This window comes from Thamnophis elegans, chromosome 16 (assembly GCF_009769535.1).
Source record: "Thamnophis elegans isolate rThaEle1 chromosome 16, rThaEle1.pri, whole genome shotgun sequence".
Lineage (NCBI taxonomy): Eukaryota > Metazoa > Chordata > Lepidosauria > Squamata > Colubridae > Thamnophis > Thamnophis elegans.
In genome coordinates, this window is record NC_045556.1 from 36,623,729 (window position 1) to 36,639,135 (window position 15,407).

At 45.2% G+C, this 15,407-nt stretch overlaps 1 protein-coding gene across 1 annotated transcript in view; it reads left to right on the plus strand.

Moving 5' to 3' along the window:
* The window catches only part of LOC116519457 (potassium channel subfamily T member 1-like), an 86,615-nt gene that overhangs the window by 37,614 nt on the left and 33,594 nt on the right, over nucleotides 1–15,407 (plus strand). Inside the window, 10 exon segments of the mRNA XM_032233323.1 lie at nucleotides 140–181; nucleotides 6,551–6,584; nucleotides 6,586–6,631; nucleotides 8,762–8,858; nucleotides 10,224–10,283; nucleotides 11,766–11,814; nucleotides 11,923–11,982; nucleotides 12,856–12,929; nucleotides 14,045–14,147; nucleotides 15,178–15,272. Of these exon segments, the coding sequence (XP_032089214.1) occupies nucleotides 140–181; nucleotides 6,551–6,584; nucleotides 6,586–6,631; nucleotides 8,762–8,858; nucleotides 10,224–10,283; nucleotides 11,766–11,814; nucleotides 11,923–11,982; nucleotides 12,856–12,929; nucleotides 14,045–14,147; nucleotides 15,178–15,272 (660 nt within the window).

The window sequence follows — 15,407 nt, forward strand, 5'->3', positions numbered from 1 at the left end:
CATAAGTGTGAAAAATTACACCGTTGTAAGTCGAGGACTGCCTGTACACTGCCAATGTCCAGAAATCCCTCTCGCTCTCTTTTTTTAAATCGGTATGTATTTTTTTTCTCTTAATGTTCCTTATGCCCTGTGTTCTTAGGCCACATAATGAAGATTTCAGCATGGATTCCTCGCTTTCACAGTAAGTTAGCTTCAAACAACTGCATGCAATGTGGCACTGATGCGCTGGGAAAGGGAAGGAATGACTCGGTGCTTTCCTTAGCACCACGGACTTAAGTTGGCTTAAAAGTTCGCTTCCCCTTTGCGAGAAACAAGCATTGTGGGAAACGTAGCTCTCTGAGAAGCTAGACATTATGCTTGTGGCGAATTCTGCATGCCCTCTGGATACAGAAGCTGAAAATAACTTATATGAAATAGATTGAAGATCATACTGTCAAGCACCAGGGAAATCAGAAAATCCAGGCAGTTCCAATGGCTAGAAAGATTTATCACAAGCTTAAGCTCCTTACGAGAATCTGAACTACTAACAGCCAAGGGAAATTAGTGGGAGATAATAATGGAAGGAATTCAAGGTAGGCTGGGCTTAGCTCTTATGTGGGCATGAAGGGAATCGTGACTAACAATGTGTTTGAACCCTCTCCCTCGGGCTCAGCTTGGCCATCTCCTACAAATGCTCTGCTCCCGATCTCAGATTAAACTGGGATTATGTCAACTCCCAGTGTTGTCATGGGGAGAGAAGGAAGGGGAGTGCATTCCACGCATACTGTTGGCTGGAGTCGGATCTCAGATTACTGCAGTCAGTTTGGGAATGGTGCATCTTATAGGGGAATGTGATTTATGACACAGACTGCCAGGAGTGGGGGGAACAGGAGTAAAGTTCAGTAATAAATCAAACCAAGCAGAGGCTTGACTGCGAACAGATCTTGCCTAATGGGGCTCCTAAAAATGCCTGGTTTTTGTATTGAAAACTTGACTCGATATTCATGAATCAATTAGGGCATTTTCAGGAAATTTGACAGATTGTTTGAAAACCCAGGCCTAGATAGCCATCATGCTAAGCCAGAAAACAATATGGTGTGGAAACCACAGTTAAATCATGGTTTTCTCATTATGGTGCTCTGAACTATATAAATTTTTTAATTAGTCTGTTTGCACATTTATCTTCAGTTTAACCTTCTTGGCTCACTATGAAGTATATTTAAACATTTCGTGTTGCTTAGATTCTTGAATAAATCCATAAATATAGGAATCTTTTACTGAGACACCTAAAAATTCCATTTTGGGTTGATTCCCAAGGCTATCTTGTAATTACCATTATTTAGGTGTAATGGCTGAGTGGCATGGTGGCCTAGTGGTGAAGAAGTTTGCCTCCCATTCAGAAGGTTGAGGGTTCAATCCTAGGTAGCGGCGAATGTTTCTCTCTCTTAATGCGCAGAGAAAAAATATCTACTGGGAACTCTTGTAATTACCATTATTTAGATGTATTGGCCGAGTGGCATGGTGGCCTAGTGGTGAAGAAGTTTGCCTCCCATTCAGAAGGTTGAGGGTTCAATCCTAGGTAGCAGTGAATGTTTCTCTCTCTTAATGCGCAGAGAAAAAATATCTACTGGGAACTCTTGTAATTACCATTATTTAGATGTATTGGCTGAGTGGCATGGTGGCCTAGTGGTGAAGAAGTTTGCCTCCCATTCAGAAGGTTGAGGGTTCAATCCTAGGTAGCGGCGAATGTTTCTCTCTCTTAATGCGCAGAGAAAAAATATCTACTGGGAACTCTTGTGTGGCATCAGGAAGTTTGCCACCTTTAGATGGATTTGGCTGCTCGACTCTAGGGGACTTTCACTGAGGAGCATTTAGCTGGATTCATCATGTTCAGTTCATTATAATCCCTCTCTCCAGCATTTTGATGAGAAAAAGGACACCAGGGTGATGGGATGCCTCTGTTTTCAACCTGTGTCAGTTTTGTGCTCTTCATTGCTGATCCTTGGCATCCCGCTTGTGGATGTGCTCGCTAGGGAAACAAGGTCCAATCATTTGTATTGAACTAAGTAGACAAATTGACAGTCACTTGATTCCCCAAACAAGATTTTTTTATGTGGACTGTCTCCTAAAATATTGATTGGGGTTGATGTTTCCTTAGCTGAGAATGATTGCAGAACTGAAAAAATGACAGATACGTGTGTGTGTGTGTGTACACACACACACACAAACACACACACACACATATATATAGTGTGTGTGCGTGCGCACGCCAGTGGTGGGTTGCTTATCCCGTTCCAACTGGTTCCGGCGGCAGCGTCCTCGTGCACGCGCTCAGTTCACGCATGCGTCATAGCACCTGCGCGATGCTCCAGCTGCTTGCGGAGAATCACGCAGGCGCTGTATGTGCCATCCAGCTCCTCGCGGAGAATCGCACAGGCGCTGTATGTGCCATGCGCCTGCGTGGAAGCGCAGCAGCCTTCAAAGATTGGTAAGGAGTGCGGGCGGGCAGGTGGGCCCTTCGCCGTTCCCGGAATTAAGTAACTTACTTCCGGGTTCGCCGATCAACCGGTTCGCGGGGATTGCCGCAAACCGGTTGAAACCCACCCCTGGCGCACGCGCACAAGAGTGTTGGAGAAGAGAGTGTCTTGACTCCCTCTTCTTTGGGGCAGCCCCTGAGATACTGGAAGACTGCTATCATGTCTCCCCTAGTCCTTCTTTTCATTAAACTAGACATACCCAGTTCCTGCAACTGTTCTTCGTATGTTTTAGCCTCCAGTCCCCTAATCCTCTTTGTTGCTCTTCTCTGCACTCTCCATTCTTATCACTGCATGGACAAATAAGGTATTTAGGTGAGCTACCAAAATCTGGTTGGAGCCAGTTCCTCCTTTTAAAAAAACCCTCAACTTGTCAGTGATCCTTACTCGGTATCCCCACAAACTGCATTTCCCAGAATTCTTTGGAAAGAATTCTTCCCTTCACAAGTCTGTTCCAACATAGGTAATGGTAAAGGTTCCCCTCACACATCTGTGCCAGTCATTCCCGGCACTAGGGGGCAGTGTTCATCTCCGTTTCAAAGCCGAAGAGCCAGCGCTGTCCGAAGATATCTCCGTGGTCATGTGGCCGGCATGACTCAATGCCAAAGACGCACAGAACTTCCCACCAAAATGTTCCCTATTTTTCTACTTGCATTTTTTACCTGCTTTCAAACTGCTCGGTTGGCAGAAGCTGGGAGAGCTCATGAGAGCTCACTCCGTTACGCGGTGATCGGGATTCCAACCGCCGAACTGCCGACCTTTCTGGCCAACAAGCTCAGTGTCTTAGCCACTGAGCCACAGCGTCCCTGTTCCAACATAGCCTAGGTCTATTCGCCTAGCTGTTCAAGCTTTCATTTTTAATTGTCTTCCCCAATGTCCCTTTTACTGTTTTTATTGAGGGCTGAAGAAGCATCCATCAACCAACCTTCCACCGAAAGGTAAGATGTGGGTTTCTGTTGGTTTGGCTCCTGGTTATTAATGCAAATGTTTTTCAACAAGAAGTCAAGGGGTAAGAGGAAATTCGATTCTCCACAGTGAGCGTTTTATTCACACGGACTCGGATCAATGGAGCAACATTGATGGATTGCCATGGAAGGGCCATGTTGACATTTGTGGTCCTTCGCAGAGATGGTTAAGAAAGGAACCGCTTTCCACAGGGGATCAAGCAATGAGGATGATTTCACAGATTACGGGACCTTGTAGGTCATCTAGTCCAACCCCCCACCCAAGCAGGAGGCCCTACAGCATTTCTGACAGAGGGCAGTCCAGTCTCTTCTTGAAAACTTTCCAGGGATGAAGCTCTCACAACTTCTGAAGGCAACTTCTCTTCCTTGGGTTGATTGTTCTCAGTATCAGAAAATGCCTCCTTATTTCCAGGTTGAATCTCTCCTTGGTCAGTTTCCATCCATTATTCCTTGTCTGGCCTTTGGGTGCTTTGGAGAATAGCTTGACTCCCCTCCTCTCGGTGGCAGCCCCTCAAATATCAGAAGACTGCTATCATGTCTCCCCTGGTCCTTCTCTTCACTAGACTATCCATGCCCAATTCCTGCAACCGTTCATCGTATGTTTTAGTCTCCAGTCCCCTAATCATCCTGGTTGCTCTTCTCTGCAATTTTCTAGGTGTTGGCTATTCATTGCTAGTTTAGTATCATCCGATGTTCAGAAAGTTTAGAAAACCTGCAGCTAAATCCTCCGACATTATCAAAGATCTGTAACTCTCACCAACCATCGTAGTTGTGTTTTCTGGGGGGAACCACCAGCAAATGGCAGCTCCTCTCTTCGAGCTCAAATATAACTATTCTCTTTGTTCCATTCGCTCCAAAAGGCGATATTCTTGATTAAAAATGGATGAAACAAGAACAAAAACATTGCATTTCTAACCGAGTTCCTGTCTCCCTTCCCCCCCCCAAACTCAGCTTCTTCTGTCTGTCTTGCCCATTTAAAACGTGTGTATAAAATGTGTTTTCTTAACGTATATCCCTGCTCGTTTTTCCTCTAATGTGTTTTGGAGTGCAGAAGCGTATTTGCTGTGGACTTAATGGATTCATTCCTTACACATATTTTATGGTGGTGTGCAGAGACGTGGAATCAAACATCACTTAAAAATCCTTAAGGGATAACCTGGCAATGTACTAAATTCATGTTATGGTTAACCTCGGTTGGTGAATCGTGGCTTTTCTAGTGCAAGCCTGTTCTGACCGAGGCTTCCCAAGAGCCAGAAGCAAACTCCTGGTCCCGACAAACCCCCCTTTTTTTAACTGACTGTGAATTCTGCTCATTCACATCCAGAAAAGTCTTTCAAGGGAGGATTTACAGTCACAGACCTTATCCGTCTTGGAGAGCTGCCAGGCCGATATTTGCAGAACTTGGCAAGGAGTCTCGAAGAGTCACGAACCAATGAAGCGAACTGATGGTCTCCTGCAAACTCCACTCCCCAGACTAGTTCGGGTGAACAGATGCTAATTTTGCACCTGGTTTGCCAAACCGATAGTTGGAAGGACTGAAGAAACGGGCCTGTTTCTGGCTCCCAGAGGACATCCAGAGCCCAGGGGAGGGCATTTTCGTCCTCCCTGGAGGCTGAAGGAAAGCCTCCAAAGCCTGGCGAAAATGTCCCATTCTCCCCTGCCATGGTGCAGGAGGCTGAGTAGGCCATGCCCCTTTATGGCCATGCCCACCCAGCACCCGTGCAGAGACCCGGTTGCTAAAAATTTTCAATCCCACCCCTGCTCCTATTCATAATGCCACTTGGGAATGTTCAGATAAATGAGTGAACAGCCATGCAAAAGATAACAGCTGGTCCCATCCTGAGAATTCTCTCTCAGCAACCAAGGCAGTTTATTCACATTTTTTTTTAAAAGTTGATTGATTTTCTTGTCTTACGATATATGTACATTTTGATCATAATGGACGAGCTTGTGCTCCACTTTGCGTGGATTCAAAAAAAAACCAGGGCTTTTCCCCCTCCTTTCAAAGAACTATTTTTCTCCCTTGTTTGCTTGAACGCCACCGTTAGCAAAGATAACAATGATTGATAATCCTGATTGCTCAATAATTAAAATGTAAAAAGTGTCATGGTGCTTAACTCTATGGAACATCCTTCTTAAAGCTCTAGTAAGGTCAAGGTTCCCCTCAACATATGTGCCAGTTGTTCCCGACTCTAGGGGGCAGTGCTCATCTCCGTTTCAAAGCCGAAGAGCCAGCGCTGTACGAAGATGTCTCCGTGGTCATGTGGCTGGCATGACTCAATGCCGAAGGCGCATGGAACGCTGTTCCCTTCCCATCAAAGGGGGTCCCTATTTTTCTACTGGCATTTTTTAACGTCCTTTCGAACTGCTGGGTTGGCAGAAGCTGGGACAAGTCACGGGAGCTCACTCCGTTACACAGCACTAGGGATTCGAACTGCCGAACTGCTGACCTTTCTGATCGACAAGCTCAGTGTCCTAGCCACTGAGCCACCCTGATAAAAGCTCTAAGTACCCCGATGCATTTTGTTTTCCTCCACAGAAACTGTACAATGATGGTCGGGCTTGAGGCTTTGTTTTACCAAGGTTTTGCATTATTTTATCCCCCTTTTTAAAAAAATGTTGCATTCCTTGGCCACATGTACCTTGATAAGGTTCAGGAGACCTAACGCCCTTATTCACACCACATGCTAAGCTGGGTTTGTTAAACTTGCTTAGATTTTTTTGTGGGGGCTTGAGGGAGTCTTAGTTGCTGTGATTGGGTTCATTCACTCAGGAGCCCAGAAAGTGGATTAATTAAATTAACCAGTTGTGCAAATACAGCCATTTATAGCATCTTTAACCTGACTCCATATTGCACGCAGCCCTCCCCAGGTCTAACAATTTCTAATCGATGTTTTGAACTTGGAAATGTTTTGAGAGAATGGCTAAAAAAAAGGAAAAAAAGAGTCTGTGAATGAGAAATCTCATCTTTTGTACCGGAACAGATTCCATCTTGCCTCCGACGAGATTTCCAGTTGGGATCTGAAATGAAATCTCACTTCTTCTATTTTTCTTCTTCTCTTATCCTGGCAGGGTTGAAGTGGAGTTTTACGTGAATGAGAACACCTTTTAAAGAACGCCTAAAGCTATTCTTCATCAAAAATCAACGATCAAGTAAGTTTCAGTGGCTAACAAATTTCAAACCAATCCATGGTGCGAGCATCGGTGGTTTCATTTGCTCCCCACAAACCGAATGTGGTTTGTTGGATCTGGGTTAGTGTCAGGTCCAAAGCCAGGAAAAACACATAATTCTTCCAAGTTGATTCTTTATTGTTTCAAACCTGCAGACAGAATCTTGACAGACTCAAGTATCTGCATCTACAATCTATTTTTGGGAACTATTAGGGAGAGGCTGTCTCCACCACCTCTCTCATACACAGATTCGGGCAAGTGAGGAGGTTGGGGAGGAAGATGGGCCAGTCCTGGAGTCTGCGGAAGGCTCTGATGAGGGCTCTGTGTCAGAGGCAGAGAGGGGGCCAAGGCCATCTGACAGTTATCAGCTGCCTTCGGAGTCAGAAATCAGTGAGACAGACGAACAGCTGGAGCCTGTTCCCAGCGTGCACATGCGCAGAGGTGCCAGACAAGGGAACAGCTAAAGAACAGGAGTTGACTTAGGAGTAAGGCCACAGGTGGACTTTGAATGGCCCCTCCCAGAGGAAATAAAACAGGAGCGAAGAGGTAGTGGAGTTTGCAGGAGACAAATAGTTCGCTTCATTGGTTCATCACTCTCTGGGACTCCTTGCCAAGTTTTGCAGATAACGGCCTGGCAGCTCTCCAGGGCAGATAAGGTCTGTGACTGTAAATCCTCCTTTGAAAGACTTTGCTGGATGTGAATTCACAGGAAATTAATAAAAGGGGTTTTTGTCTGGAGCAGGAGTTTGCTTCATGCTCGTGGGAAGCTTCGATCAGAACACTGGCCCTGCCTCCTCACTGAGTTAGGGTGTTTTGCAAAATTTATTGATTTGATTCGGAGACTGGCAACATCCAAAAGACATCGACACCTTATCTGAATAATTTCCCAAGTCCTGACCAGCCTGATGCTCCTCATTTCGGGTTTTAAGAGCAGCAGCTGCTGTGTCATCTCCAGCTTTGTTCGTGGCATCTGCAACGAAAGTCTTGGGAGAAGACAGCTTTCAAAAGGAAACACACTTGTGCGTCTTTCGAAAAGAGATGTTCCCAAGATAGATGAGGAGAGAGAGAGAGAGACGGAGCCGACAATCACACTTTCATTGGGACCTTTGAAGCTGATCAAACCGTGGGATTTTTGTTTTTTTTTTTAAATGGTTTTTTTTCGCTGTCTGTTTGCAAGGGATGAAAAAGCAGCTTTCAATGCCGGCGTGTGGGATTTATTTATTTTTTTAAATTAAGAGAAAATTGCTGGAGAATTAGGGGGGGGGGCGAAAGGGGTGGGCGGGATGCTAAGGAAGATCCGTCTGTCTTTGAAATGTGAAAAACGTTTGATTTCTCGCCTCGCTGGAGGCGAGGACCGCCAGATTCTGCCAAGGCGCTTAATGATCTTTTATAAAAAGAAGCAATCAATCCCCCCCAATGAGAAATGACTCGTCTGGCTTCACACTTCCCTGCTTATGAATTTGGATAATCGGTTGTTGTTCCTAGTTGCCTTATCCGGTTTTAAGCTATTTTTCTTTTTTTTGCTAGCACTCAAGTCTTCATGGATGGGTACTTTTCTAGGAAAAAGTTCTATTCAGTGCCTGCCAGTTTTCTGCTGGAATTATCGTTCTGACCTAGGCTCCTCAACAGCATGAAGCGAGTCCCTGTCCCGATAAACCTCTTTTATTGAGTTGACGGTGAATTCCTCTCCAGCAAAGTCTTCCTCTCCCGCCGTCTTCTAAGATTGTTCACAATTCCCAACCTTTATCAGGCTTGGAGAGTGGCCAGGCCGATATCTTTCAGACGCCGCAATACTTGGCATGAACAAATTGTCTCCTGCAAACTCCACTCCCCTTTCGCTCCTCTTTTATATCCTCTGGGAGGGGCCATTCACCGTCCACCTGTAGCCTTACTCCCAAGTCAACCCTTGTTCCTTAGCTGTTCCCTTTTGTCTGACAACTCTGCGCATGTGCACACCAGGAACAGGCTCCAGCTGTAAGGGGCTGGCAGGATCAGGTTCTCTTGGTGCAGGGATTTTTCCACCGAGCTGTTCTTTATTTTGTTGGTTCTGGTTTGAGTTATTATTGCTGCTGTGATTTGCCTAATGACATTGATCTACTCTCTTTACACCAGGCCTGAGGATACGCCTGTTTAACTTCTCACTCAAGCTTCTCACTTGCCTTCTTTATATTGTCCGCGTTCTGCTGGATGACCCAGAACGGATAGGATGGTGAGGAATTCTCATTTACAACAGTAGTAATCGCGATATCACTTCGATCTCTACAGATGGGGAGGGAAAGGGACGTTGGCTCCAATTTGATTGGCATCAACCATTGGGTTTGGGAGTGGCAGTCTTGATTCAGAAAGATTTGGGGAAATGGAGATCATTTGGTTGAATCCCTTTTTTTAAAAAAGAAATAATAAATTGGGAAACATCAGTCTGATTCATAAGGTTAGTTTGATTCGATGAATCACATAGGGAAAAAAAAGTCTGCTGTGAACCCCATATAGGCATCAGGAAGGGCATCCAGACATTAAATGTGCAGGTCCATCCAGTCATCCCAACTCTAACCTGAATTAAGGGATTACATCTATTGTATTTGTATTTGTATTTGGTTTATTGTATGCCACCCTTCTCCAGGAGGGACTCAGGGCGGCGAACACCTCAAAGGGGAAAGGGAACATAAACAACAGTACACATAATTAAAATACACGAAAATCACACAGCCATACCAGTCGAGAGGGGAGGGGAACTCATCAACCCCAGGCCTGCCGGCACAGCCAGGTTTTGATGGCTTTCCGGAAGGCCTGGAGAGAGGTGAGGGTCCGGATCTCCGCGGGGAGTTCATTCCAAAGGGCCGGAGCTGCTACGGAGAAGGCCTCCCCGGGTAGTAGCCAGATGCCATTGGCTGGTGGACGGAACCCGGAGGAGGCCGACCCTGTGAGATCTGACGGGTCTTTGGGAGGTAATTGGCAGCAGGTGGTCTCTCAAGTACCCAGGTCCAATACCATGAAGGGCTTTATAAGTTACAACTAGCACTTTGAAGCGTATCCGGAGACTGATCGGTAACCAGTGCAGCTCGCGGAGGATAGGTGTAACGTGGGTGTACTGAGGTGCACCCACAATCGCTCGCGCGCGGCTACATTCTGGACGAGTTGAAGTCTCCGAATACTCTTCAAGGCTGCCCATGTAGAGCGCATTGCAGTAGTCCAGTCTTGAGGTCACGAGGGCGTGAGGTCACGAGGGCGGTGAGTGACATCTGATGAATGGACTTGCTCTCAAAGGGAAACACACGCACACATACACACAAACCTGTTCAAAATTCAGCCACCCTATTAGGGGACTGGAATAAAATTGAGATGTTGTTTTTGGAGCTGATCAGATTTAAATCACCTTATTTATATAAGGCAGATCTCCAACTAACCCTCCGGATGTGATTAAATGTTCTATGAAGCATTGCCCCCCCCCCCCCACAAAAAAGTTTGAAAATGGATTGTTGTCATTGAACAAACTAATATCCATCTTTTTAGCATAGTGATCAATTTACTGAACTTTGCTTCTAAAACGCCTCTTCTTTTCTTTTCATTCATCCAGCTGGGAATGTGAGAAACACATCTACTCCTCCTTCAATCAATCATCATCAGAAATCAACTGGTAAAGGGGGTTGGCAGCTTTTCTGAAGGTTGTTGCGGAGCTTCGGTTTTAACAGGGAGCCTGGTTTAATTTCTGGGTGAAACCAAGCAGTGAAAAGAACCCCAGGCTGCTAAAATACACATCTATTAAAAACAAAAAGAACATCGAAATAATGCGCAAGCATGTTTGCTGGTCCACCCTCCCTTTGCCCTATAGGATGTTGTTTCTCCTTGATATTGTTCTGACCTAGGCTTCCCAAGCAGCATGAAACCAAGTCCTTGTCCCGATAAAACCCTTTTATTTATTTGACAGTGAATCCCTCTCCAGCAAAGTCTTTCCTCTCCACCATCTTTCAAGATAGTTCACAATTACCGACCTTTATCAGGCTTGGAGAGTGGCCAGGCTGATATCTTTCAGATGCCGCAATACTTGGCAAGAACGCAGGAAGGAACTAATTGCCTCCTGCCAAACTCCACTCCCCTTTCGCTCCTCTTTTATTTCCTCTGGGAGGGGCCATTCCTTCGTCCACCTGTAGCCTTACTCCCAAGTAGACCCTTGTCCTTAGCTGTTCCCTTCGTCTGGCAACTCTGCACATGTGCACACCGGGAACAGGCTCCAGCTGTTCTTCTGCCTCACTGATGTCTGAAGGCAGCTGATAACTGTCAGACGGCCCTGGCCCCCTCTCTGCCTCCGACACAGAGCCCTCATCAGAGCCTTCCCCAGATTCCAGGACTGGCCCAGGTTCCTCCCCAACCTCCTCACTGTCCGAATCTGCTGCCACTGATGGGCCACAACAGATATCTCCTCCAAGGTCATGACTATCCCATCTTCATCTTACCTTTGATTTTTTTTTTTCTGGGTAGGTGGGTTTCTCTCTAAGGAAGACCTAGTCTATGATTTCCACCCATTTGATTTATACCCATGAAGACCTTTAAATGCACTTTGGAAATAGATTCTTGACGGTGCCTTAATTTGCAGCAGGAATTGTCTCCTCAGAGGAAGGAAAGGAGATTTCATAGGCGAGGGGACCTATAAATGCAAGAAAATATTCACGGATGCTCTGGTAGTTTTAGGCAGGCTATTAACTAGACCAACTATATCTATGTTGTAGCATGTTTTGAGGTATATGTTATAGCCTGAATCAAGGACATTGGAGGAGTGGTGCTGTGGCCTAGAAGTAGAGATCTTGCCTCACAATCAAGAGGCTGTGAGTTTGATCCTGGGTAGAGGCAGATCTTTCTCTGGGCACAATGAGAATTTATCTGCTGAATATAACTCCACATTGGTGACAGGGAAAGGCATCCAGCCAGTAATCAGCTCCATTTCGGTTGCCCAGACTCTACCCTGCAAGGGATTATGGAGTCATTAAAAGGTGATCAAGGATATTGGAGAATTGCAATATTGGAATGACGTGCTACTTCTTGATTCAGTCTGCTTCTTGTTTCCCGATTAAGTCTTCTTCTGGTTGTGGTTGAGCTTTATTCTGCAAATTATTCTTTACAGGGCTCACATTTTGTGGGTGGATCGAAACAAGCCATTGTGGGCAATACAAGTAAGTGTGATTGTGCGTTGGTAGTTCTGGACTCATGAAATTGATAGCATCTTATTCCTCCCGACCTCGTCGCTTATTCCCTGCTTTTCTGTCTTCTCCTCCTTTCAGGTCAGTGTAGCCATCATTAGCTTCCTAGAGACCATGCTTCTGATCTACCTCAGCTATAAGGTAAGAGAGAAGATAGAGGACATGTTTTGGCTGTTGATCAGATGGGAGGGGGTGGGGAGCGTTTTCTATAAGGGGATATGGATCTAACAACCTTGATGGTGAATTGATTTGAAGATGTTTGTGGTTCTGTGGGAATGCCAAGATCCAACCAACTTGGTTCCCCAATTCTAGTACACAGTCACTAGTTCCAGAAAATAAGTCCGTGTTCGTTTTGGTTTGTTGCTTCGGATGGAGGTAACTGTTGTGGCCCGCCAGTGGAGCTGGCAGCAGATTCAGAGAGTGAGGAGGTTGGGGAGGAAGATGGGCCAGTCCTGGAGTCTGGGGAAGGCTCAGATGTGGGCTCTATGTCGGAGGCAGAGAGGGGGCCAGGGCCGCATGCCAGTTATTAGCTGCCTTCAGAGTCAGACATCAGTGAGGCAGAAGAACAGCTGGAGCCTGTTCCCGATGTGCGCATGCGCAGAGTTGCCAGATGAAGGGAAGAGCTAAAGAACAGGGGTCGACTTGGGAGTAAGGCCACAGGTGGATGATGAATGGCCCCTCCCAGAGCAAATAAAAGAGGAGCGAAAGGTGAGTGGAGTTTGCAGGAGACAAATAGTTCACTTCATTGGTTCCTGACCCTCCGAGACTCCTTGCCAAGTTTTGCAGAGATCGGCCTGGCAGCTCTCCAAGCCAGATAAGGTCTGTGACTGTAAATCCTCCTTTGAAAGACTTTGCTGGATGTGTATGAGAAGAATTTGCAGTCAATTAATAAAAGGGTTTTTTGTCAGGACAAGGAGTTTGCTTCTTGCTTGTGGGAAGCCTCTGTTAGAACAGGTTTAATGAAGGCTTAATCTTCCAAAGCTTAGCCTCTATCCAACACTTTTCTTCCTCTAGGGTAACATTTGTGAGCAAATATTTCGTGTTTCGTTCATCCTTGAAATGATCAACACCGTGCCCTTATTATCACGGTACGTTCAACTACTGAAAATATGAATTTCTCTTATTTTCTGATGGTGTCTGGAGCCTCTTCTTTAGACAATCACTTCCCTTTTATTGAAAGTACTGTTTTTTAAAAGTGTATGGGTACTAATGGGCCATACTACATTCTTATTCTACATAGCTTATACGATAGATAGATAGATAGATAGATAGATAGATAGATAGATAGATAGATAGATAGATAGATAGATAGATAGATAGAGAGAGAGAGGGAGGGAGGGAGGGAGAGAGGGAGAGAGAGAGAGATAGAGATATTTACAGGCATTATACATTCAACATACTACATTCTACAGAGGAAGATTGAGTCTGTCCTCTGCACCTCCATAACTGGTCTGGTTTGGCTCTGCAACCCAACAAGACAGACACGGACTTCAGAGGAGAATCAGAAATGCAGAAGAAACAATGGCTACCAACCTGCCTTCCATTGAGGACCTGTAACACTGCAGGAGTCAAAAGAGGGCCGTGAAAATATCTACAGCCCCTCACATCCTGGACATCAATTGCTTCAACTCTACCCTCAAAGCGACGCTATAGGGCCCTGCAGACCAAGACAACTAGACACAAGGACAGTTTTTTCCGAATGCCATCTCTCTGCTAAACAATAATTCCTTCAACACTGTCAAACTATTTACTAAGACTGTATTACTATTATTCTTCTCTTCCTTCCCAGTACCTATCTCTTCCCACTTATGACAATAACCATGTTGCTTCTATCTTTCAAGTTATATTGTTTTTTAATTGTTTCTAGTACGATTTTGATAGCTTATTAGTAGTAACCTATGACTATCACTAAGTGTTGTATCTTTTTATTCTTGACAAATGTATTTTTGTTCTACTTATGTACACTGAGCGCATCGGCACCAAAGACAAATTCCTTGTGTGTCCAATCACGCTTGGCCAATCAAGAATTCTATTCTATTCTATACTAACAGCCACCAAACTCCAAATATTTGTGGGCTTTGTAAGAATTTAGTTGCAAACATTTCTGTACTATATTGCTGCCTTGGGAACTCTACAGATGTCTCCATGTAGTAACGGGAAAGAAACTTGCCTCAAGAAGATATTTTCTAGCAAACATAACCAGATCCTTTGGCTTTCTTTTAGATATTTGGCCACCTTTACGGAATTTATTCATTCCCGTGTTCTTGAATTGCTGGTTGGCGAAGTATGCTTTGGAGAATATGATAGTAAGTAGATGGTAGAAAGGAGGGCCTTTTCTGCACGAGAAATTTGGGGTATGTGTCTCGCATACTGCTTTGTTGCAATGATACACGCACAATGGACTGAGACAGTCTTGCTAATGTTTACGTCTGGATTAACAGAACGCAAGTGGTTGGGTTTTAGAAAGAAACGCTACATGTAAGTCAGCAACCAATATATTGTTTGGATCACATACCATGCGACAGTAAGCATTTGTGTTTCTATGACAGCTGAATCGCCCAAACTGGGATGAGATACAAACTGAATTCTCTTCCTTTCCATTCCTTCTCCCCTTTCCTTTCCTCTTCTCCTTCCTTTCCTTTCTTCACTCCTGCCTTCCTCCCTCTTCCCTTCCCTCTTTCATTCTTCCCCCTTTCCACCTTTCCTTTCCTCTTCTCCTTCTTCCTTTCTTCACCCCTTCCTTTCTCCCTCTCCCCTTCCCTCTTTCATTCTCTTCTTCCCTTTCCTCTTTCCTTTCCTCTCTTTCCTTTCCTCTTTTCCTACCTTCCTTCCTTTCTTCACCCCTTCCTTTCTCCCTCTCCCCTTCCCCCTTTCATTCTCTTCTCCCTTTTCTCTTTCCTTTCCTCTTCTTTCCTTTTCCTCTTTTCCTTTCTTCCTTCCTTCTTCACTCCTTCTTTTTCTCCCCTCTCCCCTTCCCTCTTTCATTCTCTTCTTCCCTTTCTTCTTCCCTTTCCTCTTTTCCTTCCTTCCTTCAATCCTTCCTTTCTCCCTCTCCCCTTCCCTCTTTCAGTCTCTTCGACCCTTTTCTCTTTCCTTTCATCGTCTCCTTCCTTGCTTCGGTCCTTCCTTTCTTCACCCCTTCCTTTTTCCCTCTTCTTCCCTCTTTCATTCTCTTCTCCCCTTTTCTCTTTCCTTTCCATTCCTTTTCTCCTTTCTTTCCTTCCTTCCTTCACTCCTTCCTTTCTCCCTCTCCCCTTCCCTCTTTCATTCTCTTCTCCCCTTTTCTCTTTCCTTTCCGTTCCTCTTTTCCTTCTTTCTTTCCTTCCTTCCTTCCAGAATGACTTGCATCGAGCAATACAACGGACTCAGTCTGCCATGTTCAACCAAGTACTCATTTTAATTTGCACCCTGCTTTGTCTTGTTTTCACTGGGTAAGTTCTTTGGCTGCCCCCTTCATGCCGAGCACGACAGGAGATTTGGCTTGAAGGAGACACGATCCAACCTCTGGCATTTGAGAAAATCAAATTGACCTAATCCAATGTCTATCTCCATCAATTTGGATAATC